Raw genomic sequence first — 25,511 nt, 5'->3', positions numbered from 1 at the left:
ATTTTCAAACTTTTAATTAGTATTAGACATTATCATATACCTAAAATGTATATAGTTAGTTCGTTAAGTAGTATCATATGAATATTATATTGTCAAATAATATAATTATTATCTTTAAATAAATAATATAAAATCTTAACGATGAGATATTTGCTTAAGTAACTTATTAATAGTGTAAATGTGGATGCATAGTAAATTCTAAAATATAATGTTATTTAACTAGTTTAAAATTATCATTTATTATTTTTATGTTAAACTAGAACATTAAGCATTAATCAACTAGAAAATTGAAAACATTTGAGTTTTGATCTCACATTGGATCTTGATATATATACATATATATCAAGAGGATCAGGATCTAAAACCCGATCCATAAGAGGATTGCGAGTAAGATACCAGTTTTATTTATTTTTTGTTTATTTTTTTAATTTTTTGTATTTCCTTCAAAAGAGTTATTCTTATAACACTATTTGGTACTTTTAGTTATTGTATAAGGAATGTAAACCCTAACTAATTATTTCTCTTCCGTACTTAATTTATGATTTATTTCATTTGAAATTTTGAGATCGTTACAATTTGAGTCTTGATCTCACCTTGGATCTTGATATATATATATATATATGTATTTGAAATAACACCTTGGGTCTTGATATATGGTGCAAGCTAATTTTTTTTCTTCTTAAATCTTTGATCTCTAACATACTTGTTAATTTGATTATATTATCTTTGAGATGCTTATTGGGTTTCACAAAATCATTTGTTTGCTCCATATAATATTAATACTTTCTTACAAAAATCTATTCAAGAATGCTAACTTGAACACTATATTGATAAACTTTGTATTTCTTTTGGGTTATAGGACGATTAAAACTCAAATTGTATCTAGTAAAGCAATTAAGGTAAAGATTCCATTGTAATCAATCTATAATAAATTATGAGTAATCCTTTGCGACTTATCTAATTTTATGCTTTTGAACTGAATGACTAAAGTTCAATTTTATCTTATCGATCGACTTAACTCCAATTAATTTTTTTTTTCTTCTAATAGTTCAATATCTCTCAAATTTTGTTCTTCTTCATTGTTCGTATATCTCTTTTTGTTGATTTTAACCAAACTTTTGGCTTCCTTGTTCTTTGAAAAAGCTTTATGTTTTCAAAATTTTTATTAATCCAACACGTGATAGTAAAAATTATTATTCTAATAATTATATTTAAACATAAATACATAAGCATTACTATTTTTTTTTTGAATTTTTAGATATTGGTTAATCAAATTGGAAAGAGAAATTAATTTATATACACATAACACCATCTTATTTCATAAACAATTAATATTTATGATCACTACCCAAGAATCTCTCATTCACAGTTTCTAAATTCATTTAATATGAAAAGAAAATATTATATATATATATATATAAAGTAAAGCTATTTTTTTAAAATTTTAAAATAGTTATTAATTAGAAAATAAAATTAATGTAATAATATTATATAATAATTACTTATTTTAATTTTTTCAATAAAAGTAAAAATTCATTTTTAGTTGATTATTAATGCATTACATACATATTTATGTTTATCTATTTGAATTTTCTAAATAAAAAATAAAATTTTATTTTTAGTTAACTCCAAACACGCAACATCACATATATCTATAAATCATTCAAAAACTTCATTTCTTCTTGTTATTCATTTACTTTTTTTCTCTTTCCATTTTCTACCTAACTGATATTAAAATTTAGTGTTTTGAGTTAATAAATTTTATTTTCATCGTTCGTTAATTTTAATTATATAAAAATCATTAAAGTTATGATAAAGACATTGTATTTAAAAAATATTACGAAGTAAAAATATATACATTTGATTCATAATTTTTTTATAATTTATTGATTTATTGTTAGATGAGAAATTATATTTTTAGAACATACTTTTTAGTAACAAGTTATACAAATAAAATTTATATTATAATTTTTTTTTTGGCTACAAGATACTAGGCATATTGTTAAAATGAGACTCAATTTATGCAATTAATAGATTTATTTAGATTCATAGAATAATTTGATTTTTTAATATATTTATTTATGTTATCTTTTTGTAGTCATTTAAAATTAATTAATTGAAAGTTTTTTTATTAATTATTTCATAAAGTTATATTAATTAAGAATTTAAAATTAAATTTATTATTAAAATTAATATTATGTAACTAATTAAAAAAATAATAAAATTATAATCCTAATCTTAAATTAAAATTAGCAAAAAGACATCAATAATCAAGAATACCATGCGTCCAAAAAATTTAAAAGAACAAAAAATTAAAGACAGCATAGCATATATTTGAGCTGACGTGGCATCAATGTGCCAACGTGGCAAGTCAGAGTCAATCAAATTCTCTTCAACACGCCAAATAGCTCACAGCGTCGGATGCTAGTAATTGAATCTCAGCCGTTGATTTTGTACAAATCATACGGTGCATCAACGAACTTAAGTCACTCACATGGGACGTCACACACTGGATCATTACTCAACCAGTGGCATGTTCGTAAATCTCCTCCTTAGTCTTAAAGCTTAACTTACAATACGAAGCATCCCCCTCCCATATCGTATTTACAGAGCTCTCTCTATTCCACCACCAAAAACCCCTCTCTCTCTCTGGATCTCAGCGCTTGAACAAGCCGCGATTTGAATTAAGTGTCTACTCTTTAAGATTTAATCTTCAAAGATGGTGAGTTATATGATCTATCTAATTTTACTTTAGATCTGCCTCAAATTCTCTTCGATTTGGTGTTAATATCTTATTTCTCGCATAATTGAACCAGAGAGTAGCTTTCTTACCGCGTAGTTGAACGCATTATATGAATTTTGTTATTGATTTATTGAAATCGAAATCAGAGACTTGGTTGGAAATTAGTTGCAGCCTGTTTGGTTCCTGAGGATCATGTCATTATAAACGTTTTCATTTTACTTGATTTGGTTCGCGAACAAGCAAATGATTTGCAAGGGACTTGAGTTTAGTAGAGATCTGATGTTTCATTCAGGATACTTAATCTCACGATCATTTGTACATTTACGTTCGGACGTCAGAATTTTGTTTAGTCGAAAAAATATAGTTAATGTGGTGTTTGGTTGCGGAGAAAATGGAGAAAGATGGAGGATAGTAATTCATTAACTGATTTTGGGATTGATTAGTGTTAGTAAGATTCATTTTGGCTGATAAATGCAATTTTATCCTTCGGGAGTTTAGTTAATAAGGGATCTGGTGTTTGATGTGCTACTGACTGAAATTTTCTTGAAATTATTTTTTTTTGTGTTAACAGCCTCTCAGACTCAACATTAAGGTATTATTTCTCGTTTCTTTCATTAGATCTTATTTCTTTTATTTTTAATTGGTATTTTTTATTGGGGAAGTAATGTGCTTATAATTATGTTTGGATCAGAGGAAACTTGCTCAAAGATCAGAACGGGTAAAATCTGTAGATCTCCATCCAACAGAGCCATGGTAAATCTTATCTGCAAGAATAACTTTTACTTAGTTTCTCTTTTGTCCCAAACTGATTGTATATTTCCTTTTTTTTTTTATCTTTTTTACTTTTAGTACTGAGAAGGAAATGCTATATGTGTGTGTGAGTGCATATAACTGTTGTCTGTACATATTTATATCTACTCTCATGTTTCTAGTGGTGATGACTGATATAATTCTAAAGCTTTTGGTTTCCTAAAGGTCTTCATATTTTAATACAATGCTGCAGGATTCTTGCAAGTTTATATTCTGGAACTGTATGTATCTGGAACTACCAGACACAGGTATGGATATAATGAATGACATATTATGTGCTCTAACAGTTTTTGATTCTAGTAAATAATCCCTGATACTGAAAATGCCACAGCTAGAAAAGTGGCCGAATTTTTCATTTTTGGTGTTTTTAGCATTACCTTCTGACGGTCATTATGGCTCTTTTTCTGTAAGCTGTAATCAAAAGCTTATTCTTGTGCATTTGATTCAAATTCTTGATTGAGTATGTAAATCATCTTAACAGCATCATTTCGTTGGAAAACATTAAGTCTGTTTTATGATTTTTACTCTCTAAAAAATTAGTCAAAACCTTGTTATACTATGAGCAGTCATAAACAGTGCTGTATTAGTTGTAAAATCATCTAAATCTGCTTTAGTTTTCATTTAGTGGCTGGGAAAACAATGATAAGTTAAAACCCATAATCTTCAAATTGAGTTCTCTACAACTGTTGCTACTTTTGCTTAATTTTGCAATTTCAGCAATTCCATCAAGTCCAAAGAAGTAATTGCTTCATATTACCTAGAATTGTCCTTTTGTTTAATTGAAAACATACTGATATTATGCTTTATTATGATTCAAATCCTCTTTTAAATTACTGTATTTCATGACTTACAATGGTTTTATTTATAACTTGTGGAATTATTAGTTGTATAAGATTTTTTACACTTACTGATTATCTTGCATTTAATAAGAAATAAGATAGTTTGTTCTCTCTAAATGCAAGCTCATTGTTTTTCTTTTTCTACAATGTACTGAACTTGAATTCTCTTTGATGTATTTCTAGACCATGGCGAAGTCTTTTGAGGTCACTGAGTTACCAGGTACATTTATCTGCTTTACTTTTAGTATCTTTGCCCAATCAGGTTGCGCAAGATATTTCATCTTTCTTCTTGCTGAAGTTATTCCTTATAAGCCAAATCTTGCAACTGCAGTCAGGTCAGCCAAGTTTGTTGCGCGAAAACAATGGGTTGTAGCTGGAGCTGACGATATGTTCATTCGCGTATATAATTACAATACAATGGATAAAATTAAAGTATTTGAGGCACACACTGATTATATTAGGTGTGTGGCTGTCCATCCGACCCTTCCATATGTGCTATCATCATCTGATGATATGCTCATAAAGCTTTGGGATTGGGAGAAGGGTTGGGTGTGTACTCAGATCTTTGAGGGACATTCCCATTACGTGATGCAAGTGACTTTTAATCCAAAAGACACGAACACTTTTGCAAGTGCATCTCTTGATCGTACAATAAAGGTTTGAACACATTTTTTATTTGGAATTGTCAATCAAGCCTTCTTGATTTAACAAGATAACGATGCTAAGTATGTTTTCTTCTCTCTGTTTTTTTTCCATATGTAGATTTGGAATCTTGGCTCCCCAGATCCAAATTTTACATTGGATGCCCATCAGAAAGGAGTGAATTGTGTAGATTACTTCACAGGTGGTGATAAGCCTTATCTAATCACAGGTTCAGATGATCACACTGCAAAGGTCAGAATCCATGTTCTGTTGGAGTTAGCTATGTTTTGGTTGCATGTATAGGTTCGCTCTAAATTATTTGTTGATAACATTATGAATGCAGGTCTGGGACTATCAAACTAAAAGTTGTGTCCAAACACTGGAAGGCCACACACATAATGTTTCCGCAGTTTGTTTCCATCCTGAGCTTCCAATTATAATTACAGGTTCTGAGGATGGTACTGTTCGCATTTGGCATGCTACCACATATAGGTAATTCTGAAATGTCAAAGTTTCATAGTTCCATTGTTTTTTATTTTCTGTAGGAGCAGTATCTCTAATATTATGTGAAATTTAGTATTTCAGTCTTCTACTTTTACTTTTGAAAAAAAAATTCCTTGTGTTCTTGTAAATTTAAATTTTGTAAAATTGGTGATTATAATACAAAATGTTCATTACCTTTTTTAAGACATTCTTAAAAAGAAGTTCTGAGTGTCGCAACATAGTTTTAAATAACTTATTCCCCAAAGTATGTTTGATGTTATCCTTCTTTCTTTCTGCCTTGTTTTCTGTTGAAATGTTCTTAACATGTTATTCAATTTAATTTGAGTTTTAGGTTCTTTCACTTATATTACAGTTGTATTAAGGACATATAAGATAAAAGTGATAAACAACTGAGTAGTTCACAAAATAGTGAAATCTACCATCTGTCATTGAGCATTTTCAGTATCTAGTTTATTTAAACGTGATGCCAAAGTAGTTTTTGCTTGAGCAATCTGAAGTAAATTCAATCTTGGTGGACATGTTAAAAGTGTAGCATCCTTTGAGTTCCTTTAAATGTCTAGGCATAGATAGAAATATGCAAATCCTTATCATTATTATCTAAAATTTTACACAATTCCATTGATTCACAGGCTTGAAAATACATTGAATTATGGTCTTGAGAGAGTTTGGGCCATCGGTTACATGAAAGGTTCACGTCGGTAAGTGTGGTTTATTTTCTCCCCTCCTTTTCATGGTTCAAAATATGGGGCAATTGTTGTCCTTAGATATATTATATTAGTTTCACAATTCAATTATTTCTTAAATATTTTTTTTGAAATAAAATTATTTCTTAAGTATTTTATTGTTTGCACAAGAAAGTTTTACTATTATTCCTTCTTCTCATTGATTTGTTTGTAAAAGAAGTTATCCTTGAAAAGGTTGCTAAGTTTATCTAACATGTTCTAGTTTTATAACTAAATTTTTGATGTAGAACAAATTAGAGTTAATTTGTCTACTTAGGGATTGGGGATAAATTTAGGAAAGCTTAAAATATCAAATTTAAGAATGAGGATGGAGTAGCTGAAAATTAACTAGGAGTCTCACCTAGAATCACATGAGCATCATCCCTTAGGTGATGATTCCTTAAGCATCATTGCTAGGAGTTGATTGCATCAAAACAAAAGCATTTAGAAAACTTGGTAAAGAACGAAGTCACAGACAGATGTGGAAGGTGAATGCTCCTCCCAGAATTTTTTGTTTTGTTCTTTTTTTTTTTTTTGCGTGGGAGGCGAGGTGAGGTTATGTCTTGACTATTGACAAATTAATGAGAAGAGGAAAGATTATGGTGAATGACTGCTATCTTTATAAGAGGGAAGCTAAATCTTGTAATTATATCCTACTTTGGTGCCTTATCGCATATAAGTTATGGGATGTAGTTTATGGATTGTTGGAGATTAGCTGGGCAGTAGCTAGTTCGGCTAGAGACAAGATTTGGCCTAGAAATATAGTAGTTAGGGGAGAAAATATGTGGATCTCATTCCTCTTACTATTTTATGGGTGGTGTGCAAGGAGAGAAACAAGAGGATTTTTCAGGGGAGTGGAAGAGGAGTTTGGTTGAGTTAGGAACAGATGGCTCCAGTATTCGGGCTTTTCGGTTATGGGGCATCTTATTCATTCTATAGAGGATTTTGGGGATTTTGTTGAAATACTTACTAATTTGTAAAATTTTTTGTATGTGGGTAGCACCCCCTTTGATACTTGTGAATTAATGACCATACTATACTTTTTATTTCTTAAAAAAAACCATTTATAGAACTTTCATATAATTTATTTAGTCAATGCTTGATCTGAAAAGTGAGATAAAAAAGGTACTAATAATGCTTAAATATAAAATCCTAATCTAACTAATATTTGGAGAAGGCTAAAAGAAAACTAATAGAATTTAAACTGTAAATAGAAATGCTAAGCTAGTAAGGTCCTAATCTTACCCATGCCATCAAAATAAAATTTCAGATTCAATAGAATGTAATTCCTATTCATTATCTGTCGTTCTCCACTTGGTTTTGTCATGTAAATATTTTTGCATATGGGTTGACACCCCTTTAGTGCTTGTATTAATGATATGTACCATACTTATTTAAAAAAATTGAGTTTTCGAAGTGTCAAATTTTACAATCAGGGAGATGTTCAAAAAATTCTGGTAAACTTTGTTCTTGGTCATTCTTGCTAGAAGTAAAAACAACAAAGACACAAAGTGGATAGGAGTATGAACATCAACAGAGTCAACCTGTACCTTGGCTTCCTTCTTTCATTGAACCTTATGTAGATGAAAGTTTATTGTCTTTTTTTTTTTTAAAATGAAAGTACAGATGAAAATTTATTGTCATTAGCATCTCATGGAATTCTTTTTCTTGTTCCTCTATATTAGATTGATCAAAACTTGATATTTATTATTCCAACTTTTAAAGTGGTTTTTCCCCCTCTTTCTTCTTTTTATTAACAACTAGCTAATCTTGATGTCAGTATTTATGCATTTGTCTAGTCATGGGCTTCAAAACTATATTTTTCATACCAAGCATGAGATGAGAAGTATTAGTAGTCTCCTCATGCTGAACATGTCGATCATGAAGTCAAGGTCAACATAGAAAAATATATCCTAGGAACTGCATCTATAAGATTGATTCACTATAGGCACCAAGGCAATTAGAAATAAAACTTTCTTGAGTTATTAAAATACTAGTAGTCTCCATCCACGCTAGTCTGTTTGGTCGAGAATATGGTTGTGTTGGAAAATTGAGCTGTTGTTGCATTGGAAGATCAAGCCATTCAATTGGAGAGATCAGAACAAGGTTGACACACTAATCCATATTGTGAATGACAAGTTTCTTTTATTTCCTCAATAAGCTGGGTTAAAGTTGGAGAATGCTTCTAGTTTTCTTTCACTTTTAACTATATGGTTGTGCTTAACTGTAGACAAGAAAGAAGTATCAGATATATCCTTTGACGAAGATTGCTCACTCTCTTCCCCAATACTCTATGTATGTAAAATTGTTGCAGAAGAGGATATTGAGGTGCAACTCTGGTAAAATAAACTGCAAACATGGAAAGAGCATGCGAAAAAATACTTGGAAACCGCCTTTAACCAGTGAAAACTGGTTTGGAGGAGGCAGAGCCGGTTTAGTCAAACCTAATTTGGTCAAATTAGGATGAACTGGTTGAAACAAAGCATGATTTTGGATAGTTCAGTTTCAGATCACACGCACATGGGGTCCATGCTTGGGTCTCCATCCATAGGAGGATTTTAGGGTTCTAGTGGTTGACTTAGATTGAAGTGGTGGTTATAGATCAATTATTGGTGTGAGGTGTTGTGGCTGGGAATAGGGATATGATGGAGCAGCACTGGTTTGGGTCTCAGAGGGCAAGGGTCGGATGCTTTGGCATTTCTTGTGATGAGGCTTTAAGTATGGGTTGGTTGGAGGTCTCTAGTGTCAATGAGGAGGATTTTACTGTGTTTTCTGTTTTTTTTTTCTCTTCCAAGACACTGGGACTGTTTGGATCTAGGGTTTTCAGTGTTATGGGATATGTAAGATTTTGTGTGACAGGAACTTTGGAGCTGTTATACTAAATGATGTAGGACAAATTAGGGTTACTTTATCTATTTAGGCATTTGGGATAAATTTAGGATTCCTAGATATCACACCTAATATTGGGTTGGAAATAGCAGAAAATTCAACTTTTCACACCTATGATCCCTTAGGCATCACACTCAAAGGGGAAGATTTCTTAACATCACAGCTAAGAGTTGATTGCACCACATAATCAAAATGAAAGTATTAAGAAAACTCTCACGGTAATTTATTTACTCGAGGCTTGATCTAAAATTTGAGATTTTGAATATATTTCGTTATGTTTAAATATAAAATCTTAATCTAAGTATAATTAAAGAATCCTAATAGAAAGCTAAATACTTCAAAATAATTTAAGGTATAAAGAAAATACTTAATCTACTAAGGTCCTAAGCTTACATAATGGGCTTAGAATTCTAGTTCATATTCATTCTCCAGCATTTTTTGTATTCTTCCATTAGGACTAACTCTACAATTATTTTTTGTCAAGGATTGTGATTGGGTATGATGAAGGAACCATTATGGTTAAAATTGGTCGCGAGGAACCAGTAGCTAGCATGGATAACAGTGGGAAGATCATATGGGCTAAGCACAATGAGATCCAAACTGTTAATATCAAGAGTGTGGGAGCAGATTTTGAGGTTTGGATTGGAATTTATTAAACCTATTCCATCTCTTGTAGAGAACTGGAAATTACAATGTTAAATGTTATTTTGTTTATGATTAACATAATAGTCGTTTTTGGTGTGTTGATTGCATCTTAGGTTACTGATGGAGAGAGGTTGCCTTTGGCCGTGAAGGAGTTGGGAACCTGTGATCTTTATCCACAAGTGAGTTGCATTCTGCTGCCTGCATTTTAGTATTTCAGTGATGTACCATGTCATGAAATTACTGCTTCTGTTTTTTTTTTATTCTCATTATGCAAATTCTCATGATAATTAATTGAACATACTGGAAGGATACAGATGGATGTGCTTTCACTTTCCGCATTGTAGACTTATAGTAAATTCTTTATAGTTTAGGCTTCTCTTTTCTGTTGAATAACCATAAATAGTTTCCAGAGCTTCAATGGACTGACATCAAGTGATGTTAAGAAAGCTGTCTAAAGAAGATAATGGAAAACTATTTTATGTGTATTGATCAATTATTTGTCACTGTTTTAAATTAAGGAATTTGTGATTTGAGGAAGATTTGATTCTAAAATGGGTTGCTCTATTTGTTATAACTAAGTGCATACTTGTATACGTGACTTTCTGCTTCTTTTTCTTCATGTTATGTACAGAGCTTAAAACACAACCCAAATGGGAGGTTTGTTGTTGTATGTGGAGATGGTGAATACATCATTTATACAGCTTTGGCATGGAGAAATAGGTCATTTGGTTCAGCGCTGGAATTTGTGTGGTCATCTGATGGTGAATATGCTGTCAGAGAAAGCTCCTCAAAGATCAAGATTTTCAGTAAAAATTTCCAGGTTTTTTTACTTTCTTTTCATTAAAATATTCTTTGGATTATTTATTTAACAAAAATTCTTTGGATTTGCCCTTATTGGATAGTTGGGGGTTCCGTAGTGGACATGAGCTGAGATATGGGCTTGGGTAATATTGCGGTTGACAAGAGTTGCAGAAGGGTTATTGTTCTTCCTTCCCCCCTCCCCACCTCTTCTTTTTTGCAATTGTAGAGAAAACAGGACATCTTTTGAGGTTTGAATTTCCTGGCATAGGACTAGAGAACATTGGCTGCACTTATCTTTGTCGGTTTATGAGTTGACATTCATACACCTATTGTGCACTCTATCTTGATCAAAACTTGTTTCTTTGATTCCATTAGTGTTTGGTTGGTTAAAGATAGGCTGGAAGAGAACGATTTCTAGGCACTCCAACATGAAGCCATTGCTTTTCTTTTAAAAAAACAAATATGCGTTTGGATGATTTGATTGGTAATGGGTTGACATTCATTCACTGTAATGCTTGTTCTCTTGGTAATTTGTAAGTATGATCTGCATTAATTTGATATTATCCTGTGGTTAGTGATGAGGATTTTGGGAATGCCAGTATCGCACTAGCTACTTTTTAAAGCTTTTGTAATGGGTGGTGCCCCCTATTTTTTGGTACCCTGTTAATATATATATTTATATTGTCACTCTCTACACTCTCTTAGTGGATAAGGAAGCGTCCTTACTCACTTGATGACAGTTGTTTGAGGGCAGACACTGACCTTCTTCAGAATATATATATTTACACTTTTTATTTCTTTAAAAAAATATTATCCTGTGTTTATAGTTATTGGATATGGAAGCTTTTTTGGGGCTAGCAGATTTCATTTTGAGTTCTGTATTGCTGGATAAATATATATCCAATATCTATCTCGACAATGTAGTTGCTAACAGAGGTGTCATATTCAGGAGAAGAGGAGTGTGAGGCCTACGTTTTCAGCTGAGCGCATTTTTGGGGGAACCTTGTTGGCAATGTGCTCCAATGATTTTATTTGTTTCTATGATTGGGCTGAATGCAGGTTGATTCGGCGGATTGATGTTACTGTAAAAGTAAGTGGTAAAATCCTTAATTCATTTTTGTTATTTCCTGCTACATTGCCTCCTGTTTATACTATTATTGTTCTTCATGGAAATTGCAGAACCTATATTGGGCTGATAGTGGAGATTTAGTGGCAATTGCTAGCGATTCGTCGTTCTACATCCTGAAATACAATGTGAGAATTCTTATGAATCTTATCAGAGCTGTAATTTTTTTTCCTTCTTCAGTTGTGCAGGATACTTGATTCTTTTCATCATATCTTTTATATCTTTTTGATATTAAGCAATGGTTTTCAGAGTTTTTGTGGAACTGAAATGATGTTAATATTGCAGCGCGACATAGTTTCTTCTTATTTGGATAGTGGGAGGCCAGTTGATGAACAAGGTGTCGAGGATGCTTTTGAACTACTCCATGAAACCAATGAACGGGTCAGGACGGGCATATGGGTTGGGGATTGCTTCATTTATAACAACTCTTCATGGAGACTTAATTACTGTGTTGGTGGTGAGGTATTGTATTCCATCCTTCTGGAAGTGCTTTCTGTACTAAGACATGTCCATTTTGATGGATTTGATGTTTGCCTCTTGTTTGGTAATATTATATGATTCAAGGTAACCACAATGTATCATTTGGACCGCCCTATGTACTTGTTGGGTTATCTTGCTAGTCAAAGTCGGGTGTACCTGATAGACAAAGAGTTCAAGTAAGTTTATTTGGTAATTTATCTTTGTTTTCAGCTGTTGTTGTTGGATCTTTGTTTACTAAGTTTATTGTTCCTTTCTACATCATGCAGTGTTATGGGATACACATTACTTCTTAGCTTGATTGAGTACAAGACTCTTGTGATGCGTGGAGACTTGGAAAGAGCTAGTGAAGTTTTACCTTCAATTCCCAAAGAGCATCATAATAGGTATACGTGCTAGTTTACAATTGGTAAATTGTCTTATTTTTCTGAAGAATGCACTGGGTCTGTTTCCATTAGGTTGTCCATGTGCTTATACCTTAAGGGCATCATAGCATTTCTTAAAATTATCTTTTTTTACCTGAATCATTGCAAGGTTCATATTATAGCTTTCAAGTGTTTTTTTTTGGTGTTTAAAGATTTTTTTTTCTTAATATCTTTGTGCTTTTGATTGACAACATGGCTTTCATTTAGATTGAGAATACTGTTGATGTTTTATGCATTTCCTGAAAATATGATAGTAATGATATATGTTTTTGGCTCTTTAGAAAGACTAATTTTTTTTTTCTTTTTTATGATGGCATACTGTCATGTATGGTTGATCTATCCCAGTGACCAGTATTTATGTAGCTGATAGATTTTTTGACTCACCTAAAATATATTCTCCTTTTTACGTGGAGGCACCCCTTGCTCCCTTGTGAATGAAACTTATAGTAAAAAGATCTATTAGTATTTGACATGGAAACTATTTGCATTGAGGAGGTTATTGAATTTCTAAAGATATTCTTAACTGCTAGTGTGGCACGTTTTCTGGAATCACGAGGTATGATAGAAGATGCTTTAGAAGTTGCTACAGACCCTGATTACAGATTTGACCTTGCCGTACAATTGGGCAGATTAGAGGTTGCAAAGGTGAGTCCTATGAGTATTACATTGGCTAGAATGTCTATGAGACTTCTTGATCTTTTCAGCATTTTGCATTTCCCTGTCTGGCCGAATTTTGGATATAACAAGTTTCCCTTGTTGGCAGGAAATTGCTTTGGAAGTGCAGAGCGAATCTAAATGGAAGCAGTTGGGAGAATTGGCTATGTCCACTGGAAAGGTATTCTTCCTTCCAATCTCATCCAAATGTGTTGCTATCCAACAAATGTGAAATAATTGTTGAAACAGGCAAATGGATGATAAAGCAAATTGTTACTTTCTTACTCTGATGACTTTCTCATTCAACTGAATCTTTTCTTTTACTCTGAATCTTTTGTACTTACCATGAATTTTGTTACTGCAGTTGGAAATGGCTGAGGAATGCATGAAGCATGCAATGGATTTGAGTGGTCTGTTGTTGCTATATTCTTCTTTAGGAGACGCTGAAGGGATATCAAAACTTGCATCTCTTGCTAAAGAGCAAGGAAAGAACAATGTCGCTTTCCTTTGCTTATTCATGCTGGGTAAATTGGAAGATTGTCTTCAGTTGTTAGTTGAAAGGTAACTCCATTTCGATCACTTGACACAAAAGAATGCTAATTCAGGTGATTATAGCGCATATATATTGAAGCTTCCCTTTTGCAGCAATCGGATACCTGAGGCTGCTTTAATGGCACGATCATATCTTCCAAGCAAGGTTTCCGAGATTGTGGCTATTTGGAGAAAGGACCTCAACAAGGTAATTCATTTTCTGCCATGTCTTATCTTGTCTAATGCTGCAAACTTGTTGTGCAATCTTTTATGAATCTTCATTGTGCTATTTATTAATTTTTTGGCATCTCCTGCATTTTCTGCTGTTTGAGATACAAAAGTTGTAGAATATTATCTGTTACAAGGAAATATTGCCTTACTGACTTTTTTAACAGGTTAATCCTAAAGCTGCTGAATCTTTGGCCGATCCAGAAGAGTATCCTAATTTATTCGAGGATTGGCAAGTTGCTCTTTCTGTTGAATCTAAAGTGGCAGAGTCAAGGTACCTGTACTGGTTTTATGTATTTTGCATATTGCAGTTCTTTTGTTGGCTTCTAAATGCACTGCATTAAGCATGAATGTTTGTGCTGATTTTTTGCTCCAGATATTTCTCATATAGATGTATTACTTCCCCTTTTTAATTGTCCCTGGTCCATTTCTTGTTAGGACATTGTTTCTTACTTACTCAGGTGTTCGTTAACTTGGTTTTGGCCTCTGATAATCCCTAACAGTTTGAATCAAGCCATGTGTAGTTTAAATTTTGTAAGCACAGGAATTGAATGTATGTGTTAATTGTGCTCTTATTTGATTTGCAGGGGTGTTTATCCACCTGCAGAGGATTACCTAAACCATGCGAATAGGTCTCACATGACCCTTGTAGAAGCTTTTAGAAACATGCAAATTGAAGAGGGACCGTTTGAAAATGGTGATTTTGATCATGAGGTATATTACCCTAAGCTCTTAATATAGTTTAGGAGACAATGTTGCGCTTCTTGTTAATGATTTGGAAGTTATCATTGTTTCATCCATGGGGAAAATTCATACCATGTTGGGCATTTGAAATTTGTGTTTACTCACTGCAGGGTGCTGAACAAAACAGAGATGACACGAATGTCGAGGAACAAAATGGAGAAGATGGGAGCCAAGAGGAGGCTGTTGTTGTGGATGCTGATTCTACAGATGGAGCTGTACTCGTTAATGGTAACGAGGCTGAAGAAGAGTGGGGTACGAATAATGAAGGAACCCCGTCAGCCTAAAAGCAATTGGTTGGGGCAGTGTGAAAATCGAAATTTTGTCTCTGGTGATTAATTGATTCTAAAATGCCATCTCTAACTCCTGTTGTGACAAGTTCTACTGGTTAACTTTTTTAATGTTATTTAAGTCTTAGTACTCTGTAGTACTAGTTCTTTTATAGGCAAGGCAACAGATAATGGTTTCTAGTTGTAGTTCTTGATTCTAACAATGACAGGTTTTGCATGTATTTGTATTTAGAAATTGTGTTCCATATGTACCAGCATTTGTTGATCAAAATATTGTCGCATAGCTCCTGCTGCTTTCACATCTATCTGGACTGAACAATAGAAAAAAATTAGAAAAAAACAAAGGAATCTATACGGCCTTTGGTAAGACCATTTTAATCTTGTTCCATTAGTTATGTGATTGACATAAGAAATGCCTAATTACTTGTAGTCATTTGATATCTTGTCAAAAAAAATTTGCATTACCTGATGCCAATGGGATTACAGTCCTATTCTCCTTGTAGCACTGATGGAGCATGTGTGAGAACCTTCTAGCTTGTTACTGTTATAAATTTTCGACATTTTGTTTGACCTAAAAATCTTTTGGTTGTTCTCGTTCATGGTTTTTGAGTGCTATATATTCTGAGATTATCTCGCCTGCCCACCCTTCTTTGTAGTTTCTTTTTTGAGTCGCTTGGTTCTTGTTTATGATTTATTTATTCTTTTCCTCTTTTGTTGGCAGTGCTCACACCACACCATTAGCTCGCTGAAGACAGTCCGGTTCCAGTTGGCATTAGGCCCTTGATTCAGGTGAGAAAAATACTATTAGATGACCTATAAAGATTTGATCAGGGATCACAAATTCCAACAGCACGAGTACATTGAAACATTGAATAGTTTTGTAGTGAGAATCAAAGAAATTCACCTTGCAGCAAAACCATCTGTACCACCAGAAGATCAAACTTGCTAAAAATATGGAATTTTTTTGTGCACCATTAGAACTGAACTTTTTGGAAGTGTTATAGCTTGCGTAAAACATGATAATTTGTGCATAATGTCATCCTGGTTTCTTTTGTACAAGTAGTTTGGAGCTAATCTGGAATTTTATGGATGTGGGTGCAAATAACTTTTGAGCCTATGTAGAAATTCATGGACATAACATTCTATTATGTGTTTCTTTCAATAGCTATTTCAAAAAAGAATGTATATCTTTGAATAGTCCTTTTGATTGTATGTAATATTCTGTATTATGAAATAATTTTCGTTGGTGGTATTTTTTTCAAAAAAAAAAAAAAATTTACTGTTGAATAATTATGGATCAGGTTTCCTGCTGGAGGCTAGAAAGAGTTTGGCTGCAGGAACCGGTTTGTGTTTCCTGGTGGTTTGGTTCTGGAGCGCATTGAGTTTTGTCAGTTGAGCGTATAGTGCAGAAACACCTTACTTAGGCTCAGTTGCGAGTTGTAGTAGCTTGTTTGATTGTTGGTCTAGCATATATTCTTTTCAGATCCGTCCCTTATATTTTCCTTTTCTTTTTGACACCCACCAAAATTTTTCTTGTGCCATTGTGAATGTAGAGAAGAAAATTTGCATAAACTGATAACTTGATTCACAATTTGACCTTTTTTTTTTTAAGGTTTATAGATATTTGTAGTTTGCTTTTATTTTTATTTTCGGGTTTGGCCTGTGCATAGCTGACATGCAGAGGAGTCGAAGAAGATAATAAATATTTTGGAGCAAATATAAAAAGTTAAGTGGAACTTATTTGTGAATTTATATTTGTTTTTATTATGGGATGGTTTAAGTCCTATTAGGAGATGATAATAATTGACCTCAGATTGAGTTTGACGTGAAATTAGTATTTTAGATTTTATTAAATTTGGTAAGATTTAGAATGTATAACCAAAGATGGAATTTAGAATGGAATCAATATTTTTCCTTTGTCATTCTAGTATAATTTCTATCATCTTATAGTATGGATGTGAATTTGCAGAATAATATTATAAAGTTTATAGAGATTGACATTGGGGTATAATCAGATTATATTATTTAGCGAGAAGAAAAGATTTTATAATTTAAATAAATTAAATAATGAAATTGGCCTGTCACAGAATGAGTTTTGTAAATTAGAGCTTTGAATTGAATTGAAAATTTACTCAGGTGACTAAAAAGACAAATATATTTGATTTCACTTGTTTTTGAATTGATTCTTTTCTATTTTCTCGCTATTTTATGAATTTTTCTTTATCTTTTTATTTTTTTTTATTTTTCCTTCTCATAACATAAAAATGATAATAAATTCTAATTTATTTAAAATTTAAAAATTAAAAGTTAATGTGGATAAAATTAAAATATTACAACAAAATATAAAGAATAATTTGTTTTTGTTGTTGTCGTCATCGTCGTCGTCGTGTCTCCCTTTCTACTTCACAGAATGATAAATTAATCAGTTTACTCATTGAATTGATAGTCAGAGTCCATTACTTTCCTTTTTTTTTAAAAAATTATCTTTACCCCCAGCAATTTTTCTAAACTCCCGTATTCATAATAAAATCTCAACATTTATCTTCTATTATTTAGACGTAACATAAAATTAATTATAATTTATAATTTATCTAAATTAATTATATATTTATAAAGGTTTTACTATTTTTTTAGATTACATATCTAATTTTTAAATTTTTTTAAGACTATGTTATTTAACTAATTTATAGCAAAATTACAAGTAATAAAAAATATCTATTTACCAACTATAAACAATATATTAAAATTAAAACTCTATAATTAATTAAATATTCTAAAATTACAGTCATGGCCCAATGAAAATGAAAAAAAAAAAAAAAAGACAATAATCCTAAAATATTAAAACCCATTCTTTTCATCTGTAGATCTCTCACACTTTCCTGCTCTCGCTCTCGCGCTAGGGTTTTGTTTCCATTGTCTTCGCTTAGCTTCCAGGTATCTCTTACTATTCCAATCCTACTACTTTCCTTTCATTATCTCGACATTTCCTTTACATCTGCAATTTCGCTTTTACTTTCTCTTGTATCTCGTTTGCTTCGGTACTTGCTCTCTTCTGTCTACTTAATCGAGGTACAGTTATGTAGTTTTATTGGTAATTATCTTGTTAAATGATTCTACTCGTGACATTTCTGGTGATCCAGCTCGCGAAATGTAAAATTTGTTTTGCTTTCCAGATTTTAAGCTCGTATGGGATGTTTGGTTGGTAGAACGTAGCGAAGAAAGCTTTTTGAACTAAGGAAATGATTAGATTTTCTCCTTTTTGTTCTTATTTGTTGCACTGTGCTTTTCGTTTCCGAAGAAATGGGGATTTAATTCTACCGTGGACTTTTTATTTTTTAAAATTTTCTTCTCGCTTTAAATTCACAGGAAAGATTTATTTTGGTTTCCAAAATGTTTCTATGTAAAACCTTCTTTCCTTTTTTTTTTTTTTTAACCTATATCATTGGTATCCAAGACCTTCTTGGGCAACAATGATGGATACACGGGCACAGAAGTCTCAAGAATTTTAGTAGTGGCAAGACGAAATATTAGATAGAGTCTCACAGAAAGCTGATGAAACCAGTAGCGAATTCGAGAAGAAACATCCATTAAGTTGTGTGTAAAACAGATGATAGCATGAATAATATTAGATAACTATTCTTGAATTTGGGCAAGGATCAACGTGAATAATATTAGGAAACTGGGTTGCAGAAGGGAGTTTAACACAGAAGGGAAAAAGAGAACTTAGGTAATAATGGATACCTAAACTTGAAATGGAAACAAGTAGTTGCAACAGAATTGGGGATTCCACTAACCTAAGGTAGAATTTCCAAGATGTTAGAGGGAAAATTTTAGGTGATGGGGGGTATTGGGCAGAATGTATTTTGATGTAAGAGACCCCACCTTACATGGAAAGTGAAGATAGTTGTTGCTATTTGGATGGGAAAGCCTTAGAATGGCAGTAAATGTAAGAACTAAGGAAAAATGAGTGGCTGAAGTGGGATGAATACTAAGGTTTCTTGAATGCAAGAATTGGGGAGACCCTGGAACTCAAAAATCTGAAGCTATTACCTGCTTAACAAAAATATTTTGGAACTTTTGATATCTTGTTATGCAGGGTGTTCCTTAACTGAATCCTAACTTAACCATTTCCTAATAGGATTGAAACTAGAAGTTCAAGCATTAGTAAGTGCCCAACGAACCTTAAATATACATAATTCCTATCCCTATCCAAACTGCAAGATGATGTACTAACTTCACCTTGTTATCGACAAAGCAATCTATAATTCAACATTTCTTACTATTCTTCACCTTAGCCTTATCGCAAATACAAACAAAATACCCATTCCCAATCCTATTCAACTAAAGATGAACCATTCAACCACCAATTGTTATTCCTAAGCTCAAATCCTGTCCAAACTTATCATCAACAGTTACCATATATAGATTTCGCACTTCACCAAACAAGGTGATCTTACCGCCTAACTAGTGCACAATGATCTATCCATCTTCTAGTAACAGACTGGCCTATTATCAACACCAAACACTAGACTATGAAATTATCTACTCAAGATATTGGAACCAAAGAACTACGGGTTTTTGTTATTTTTGTCATGAGAAGTACCATACAGATCACATGTGCAAGAACAAGAAACTTCTGACAAGGAGGAATGGAGAATGCAAAAGTGTAGCGGAGGAGGAAAGAATAAAGTACACTGAATTCAAAAAGGAAGATCCTCATTTGTCAGCATATGCCATTAAGGGGTGTGAACAAAAAAGTCCCAATGAATACAACTTGATGAAAATTGTGGGAATGCCTAAAAGGGTGCCATTACATATGTTAGTGGATTCTGGAGGTAATCACTTTTATTCATACTTGGGTAACCAAGATGATAGGTTGTCTATTAAGTCCCATGACACCAATATTGGTGGAAGTGGCCAGTGGAGAGAAGCTGGAGTGTACATATTCTTGCAAGAATTTTGTTGGATGATGTAATAAGAAGTGTATACTATTATTACCATTGTGGGGGTGTGTGCAAAGATAGTGCTGGATTCAAATGGCTTTAAGTTTCTCATGACATTGTTTGGAATTTCAAGAGAATGATACTTACATTTTATAAAGGAGGTAGGTAGCTCCAATTTTACAGAGCTTCTACTATGGTGATCAAACAAATTTTTGAAACCAAAATGCAAAGTCACTGAAAAAAGTTTAGTGCCTCACGTTTATTGTGTGCAAATACAGTAGAAAGTTGGAAAAAAAACAGGAGAAAGAATTACTTGCCAAAAATGGACAATGTTAAAGCAATATGAAGATGTTTCTGAAGTTACTTAGGTGTTGCCCCCGAACCCCCAAACATATCAAGAAATCACTAGATTGTCTTCATATATCTTCGGAAATTAGTGAGCATATGAGCAAACTTGGGAACAAGAGGACATAGTAAAAGGAATGGTGAAGGAACTCATGGAGGAAGGGATAAATCAATGTAATAACTGTTCCTTATATCCATAGTGAAAAAAGGATGACACATGGTGCATGCGCATTAATTCGAGAGAGAGTTGAACAAGTGGCTGGTGGAAGACTAGTTTCCAACCCCTTTAATTGAGAAATTATTGGTTAAATTAGGGTTGCAACTATTTCTTCAAAGCTTGATCTAATGTCTTGGTTATCACCAAACTCGTATGGCAAAGGGAAATGTTGAAAAGAGACATTTGGAACACATGAAGGCCGTTATGAGTTCTTGGTAATGCCTTTTCCGCTTAACCACTCCAACTTTTCGGGCTCTTATGAATGGTGTTTTTAGATCATTAACTCATTGTTTTCCTTGATGTCATACTTGTTTATTGGAAGAGCCTCGGGAAGCACAAGAAGCATTAGAAGTGTTTTAAGCTATTGAGGACTAATGCCTTCTATGCCATACAAAGTAAACATGTATTTCAGACTACTCTTGCCTCAGGTATCTAATTGCTCCTAGGGGGTAAAAACAAATGACAGGAAGGGGAAGCAGTCAAGCAATGACCACCACCAAACAATTTGAAACAGTTTAGAGGGCTTTTAGAGTTGATGGGCTATTTCCATAAGTTCATAAAAGGGTGTTTCATATTTGGCAAAACCCTAGTGGCTATAAGGACTTCAAACTTTTAATTCCCTAAAGCATGTTCTTGCTTTATTGCCTGTGCTTGCCTTGACTAATCTCATGGAAAAATTTGTAAGAAAAATAATTGCGTATCAAGAAGGTGTGGGTCAGTGCTCATGGAAAAGGGCTGCTTTTGCTTTTATTAGCAAAAATATGGAAATAAAAAATGAAAACATAAATCGTAAACCCTAAAGTCCAAAAATAAGCTGCCAGCTGCAATCACCGACAACTACCATGCGATCATCAACAGAGCTGTTAGCACTGGCATGAGAGACTCTTGATTGTTGAACCCCTAAAGCATTACTGTGAAATTCCATTGAGAAACATACAATTTGCAGTCGCACTTTCAGCTTGCCGCTGCTTCTATAATTCTTGGACTTTCCTGTAATCATGCCTCAAACTGTTATGTGATCTGCACCAACATCTTAAGCACATCTTAAGCAGAGCATAATGTTGAGCCCCAACGTTATCTGGTGATTGAACCTGGTGCGCAACCTCGGTATATACATTAACACTCGTGTAAGCATTGTGTTTCATGCTCTAAGTTTCAAACCAAATTTGCACAAATCAGTTCACACAGATTAGTTCGGCCTCTTCAATTCCTGTTTTTGCAGTTCCAAATAGTTGCCAATAATTTTTGGCTTACTCTTCTCATTTTGGCCTTCCTCTTCAACAAAGTTGCACTGTGGTTTTATGACTTCGACCAAACCGGTTCACTGCCACCAGTTCAGCCTTTTGTGGACCTTTTTTTAAGATTCAAAACTTTAGTTTTATGGGAAAATTTTAAATATGTGGAATCATAAGGAAGAGAATGAGCATAATTCATAGATATGGCATTGATAAGTCTTTCTTGACTGTAATTAAGTTCAATTATGCAGTTAGAGTAAAGAAAGGTTGGAAGTATTCTTCAATTTTCTAAACCCTTATTCATTGTCGAAATAAAGGTAAGAAAATTTTTTATTCTCGAGAATTGTTTCAAGAACCTTTGTTTCAATCTTTGCAGTTGAATGACTTAATCTTTTAATGCAAATAATTTGAGCACTTTAGTAACTCAACAAAGTCGTGTTTTTATTTGTTATAGTACGTATAGTGATTCTATTTTGTGTGATTTGTTCCTATAATGTGCACACTTTCTTCTAGATTGACCTGCTTTATGCCCGACATTTTCAACATGATGAGACTACCAAAACTTATTATCTTATACTTGGCCTAAAATATATATTAATGAAAATGATAAAGAGAAGGAGGCCATTAAGCCAAGAAACAAGAACTCACATCGTTGTAAGAGTACAGATTTTGAGGTTACTTACCTTTTACTACCTAAAGGGAACTATATGAGTATAAGGAGGAACCTAATCCAATAATTGGATCTAGTGATCCAACTCAAGGATGAAGTTGAACCACAAATTTGGTTAATATGTTGGTTTCATCCTCTCACAAGGATATCAGACTTTTAAACAATTGTGTTTCCATTATTTTCGGTATCAAAAAGAATTATCGAGTACGAATTTTACCTAAGTTCCATAACTCAAAGATCAGTGTTTTACATTATTTACCACTTCAAAACTTGTGGACAACTCTTCTCAACCAGGGAAGAATTATGCATGATGGTTTAATTATCTAAATTGATTAGAAATTATAGTTCTTTAAAAATATAAACTATTGCACTATTAGGAGTCTAATTATTATAACTTTAAAAACTTTAGAATTCTATTCTTTGTAGTATTTTCTAACTATAGTCGTAGTATTATTTCTTAGTTTATTTCTGCTTGGAAAGGTTACTCAGGGAACACTATGAATTTCTTTATAATATCAATATTGAGACAGATGTCAGTTATTCAATAAAATATTTTTGAGTGTTTATCAATTTTTAAGTTGTGTCAAGCAATAAAATCATCAAGTATGATGCAGTCAACTTTTTAGATTTGATGTCTAAGAAAATTTATCTATGAGTTGTAGCTTTGTTGCTAAATCCCTAAATAGGCAAAGTAGCCTCAATTTTTCCTACATCGAGTAATTCTTTTGCTGACATTTTCCGAGTTTTAAGGAAGCTTGGTTTTTGTTGAGTCTTGAGTCCATATTGTCATTTATGTGAATGTTGAAAGTTGCTGGTTTATTAGTGCACCATGTACATTTCTACCCTCAGATGTTCCTTATTTTGGTTTTCATATATTTTATATTTTTCTAATTTCATTGGCAATATGCAAGTATTTTAGGTGTTCCAAGTGTAGGTTTTACTTGGCTGAACTGATGCTTATTTGACTAACTTTTCGTTTTAAATATGATCTGAAACATGAGTGTGGATGGACTTACCATCCATGTCATGGTTTTAAGATTTTTATCAAGTTGATTCTGGATATAGGGGTAACAGATAACTGTTTGTATGCCCATCAGAGAAGATAACCCTTTCATTTCTATTTTCTGCGTGCTAAGTCCTTTTTTATCTTTTGCTTGAAGTTTGGTTAGTCCTTTGAACTCTAAAGATCTTGTCATCACATTAGAAAACCGCTTCTGATGGTATACAGGTATATCATATTTTGCTTCATTCTCTTGAGATAAAAGGGTCTGCTTGATCTTTTTGCTGACTTTGCAATGGGAGAATCGGAAAGTGCCCTTCCACCTTCAAAGAAGAGGGCTGCTGGAAGGGAAATCTCTCGGGATAACCCAGGTCTTGATGATGAGGGTGATTCTGGTGAACTGGAGACTGGAACTTTCAAGAGGGCTAGTGATGAGGTGCTGGCAGGTAGAAGAATGGTCAAAGTCCGTCGTGGTCAGAACCCATCAGCTCCGTCATCAAATCCATTTGCTGGGATTCGCCTGGTTGCTCCAATTGAATCCAGTGCAAACTCTGCTGAAAGCAAAGAACATACTGCTGAGTCTAAAGAAACCGTAGCTGAATCTAAAGAAATCCCAGTAGAATCCAAAGAAACTCGAGCTGAATCTAAAGAACTGCCAGCTGAATCAAAAGAAACCCAAGTGGATGTTTCCACTGAAATACTACCTTCTAGTGAGAAAGCTGTTTCTAAAGATGCGAGCAATGAGACTCAGGGGGATGAAGGTGAGAAAGCAGTTCCAGAAAATGTTCAAGAACATGCTGTTGGGGAAGCTGGAAAGGGTGAGGATGAGAAAATCAGTCCTTCAGAAACTGATAAAGAGAGTGTTGATGTCAAGGAGAACATTGATAAGATTGAGAAGTCCCCGGAACCTGTGGTAGATGGTGAAAAGCAGGTAAAATGTGATGAGATTGAGAATGCCGACAAGAAAGATAATGACATTGATAATGCAGAACAAAATGTTGATGGTGCCCCATTGAGCTCATTCCAACAGCTTTCAAGTAGCCAAAATGCCTTCACAGGACTTGCCGGAACTGGATTTTCTAGTTCCACATTCTCCTTCGGGTCTATTTCAAAGGATGGTTCAGCAATGGGTACTACTACTGGATCTCTCTTTGGATTGAAAAACGAGCAGCCTTCTTTCAGTTTTGGCCTCTCAAACAATGGAAACTCCTCCCTGTTTAGTGCAGCGGGAGCTTCTGTTGGGTCAAAGAGTGAGGGAAGTGGCTTTCCATCCATGTCGGAGGTTACTGTAGAGACTGGAGAAGAGAAAGAGCGAGTGGCTTTTTCAGCTGATTCAGTCCTCTTTGAATATCTAAATGGGGGCTGGAAGGAGCGCGGCAAGGGAGAGATTAAGGTGAATGTTGCTACAACGGGTTCAAAAAAAGCTAGGCTTCTTATGAGAGCTAAGGGAAATTATAGGTTGATTTTGAATGCAAATATTTTCCCAGAGATGAAACTCACAAATATGGAAAAGAGAGGCATCACTTTTGCCTGCGTAAACAGTACTAGTGAAGGGAAAGGCAGTCTTTCTACATTTGCATTGAAGTTAAAGGATGCTTCTATAGTTGAAGAGTTCCGTGTGACTGTTGAGGCACATAAAGTTGGAACAACGGCTGCAGATCTCAAGACACCGGAAAATTCTCCCAAGGGTTCTGATGATTAGAAAAGGCGTCAAATTGAAGAATCTCGGACACTCATGCTTGGACGATTGAATTGCCCTTCGAATTTGTTTCTCTTTTTCTTTACCTGGCGGAAAATGACAGGTCGAATTTAGAGTTGAAGTATTCCTTATGGTTTATTGTAGCAGATAGTTAACAGAGTCCAATCCTTTTTGTTGTTAGACTTTGGGTGTAAGCAAACATGAAGCTGGAAAATATTCCAAATGTACTTTTGGGGGGTTAAACCTTGGAAATGCATAGCAATGAGAACCATGAACATGACTTTTTTACTGTGATATATAGTCGTTCCCTGTTCTGGGGGTAGATGCATAAAAGT

At 33.5% G+C, this 25,511-nt stretch overlaps 2 protein-coding genes across 5 annotated transcripts; both read left to right on the top strand.

Moving 5' to 3' along the window:
• The first annotated feature begins 2,566 nt into the window (after positions 1-2,566).
• LOC110817907 (coatomer subunit beta'-2) lies at positions 2,567-16,803 on the top strand. Of its 3 annotated transcripts, none has more exons than XM_088220716.1 (26): positions 2,567-2,722; positions 3,315-3,335; positions 3,435-3,496; positions 3,747-3,801; positions 4,576-4,612; positions 4,724-5,049; positions 5,155-5,286; positions 5,378-5,526; positions 6,168-6,236; positions 9,634-9,784; positions 9,908-9,973; positions 10,426-10,614; positions 11,545-11,685; positions 11,775-11,849; positions 12,007-12,183; positions 12,286-12,377; positions 12,468-12,584; positions 13,154-13,268; positions 13,387-13,458; positions 13,642-13,838; positions 13,923-14,016; positions 14,204-14,310; positions 14,624-14,750; positions 14,891-15,032; positions 15,789-15,856; positions 16,369-16,803. In XM_088220716.1, exons 1-25 carry the CDS (start codon positions 2,720-2,722, stop codon positions 15,806-15,808), a joined length of 2,736 nt encoding a protein of 911 aa, XP_088076842.1. In that variant the 5' UTR covers positions 2,567-2,719; the 3' UTR covers positions 15,809-15,856; positions 16,369-16,803. The 3 variants fall into 3 exon arrangements, 2 of the variants coding, with proteins under 2 accessions (XP_088076842.1, XP_088076841.1); XR_015819408.1 differs by having other exon boundaries at positions 2,568-2,722; positions 14,891-15,108; XM_088220715.1 differs by lacking the exon at positions 16,369-16,803 and having other exon boundaries at positions 2,568-2,722; positions 14,891-15,108; positions 15,789-16,267.
• A 1,062-nt stretch (positions 16,804-17,865) lies between these two features.
• LOC110825449 (nuclear pore complex protein NUP50A-like) lies at positions 17,866-25,472 on the top strand. 2 transcript variants are annotated; one of them, XM_022055900.2, is made up of 2 exons: positions 17,866-18,001; positions 23,706-25,472. In XM_022055900.2, the coding sequence occupies exon 2, from the start codon at positions 23,773-23,775 to the stop codon at positions 25,177-25,179; it is 1,407 nt and encodes a 468-aa protein (XP_021911592.2). In that variant the 5' UTR covers positions 17,866-18,001; positions 23,706-23,772; the 3' UTR covers positions 25,180-25,472. The 2 variants fall into 2 exon arrangements, with proteins under 2 accessions (XP_021911592.2, XP_088076840.1); XM_088220714.1 differs by lacking the exon at positions 17,866-18,001 and adding an exon at positions 18,018-18,136.
• Positions 25,473-25,511: the final 39 nt, after the last annotated feature.

The sequence above is a fragment of the Carica papaya genome, chromosome 5, assembly GCF_054855325.1.
Source record: "Carica papaya isolate Zhongbai chromosome 5, ASM5485532v1, whole genome shotgun sequence".
Lineage (NCBI taxonomy): Eukaryota > Viridiplantae > Streptophyta > Magnoliopsida > Brassicales > Caricaceae > Carica > Carica papaya.
The sequence above is the reverse complement of the archived record's forward strand: the minus strand, read 5'-3'. Positions and strand labels throughout refer to the sequence as shown.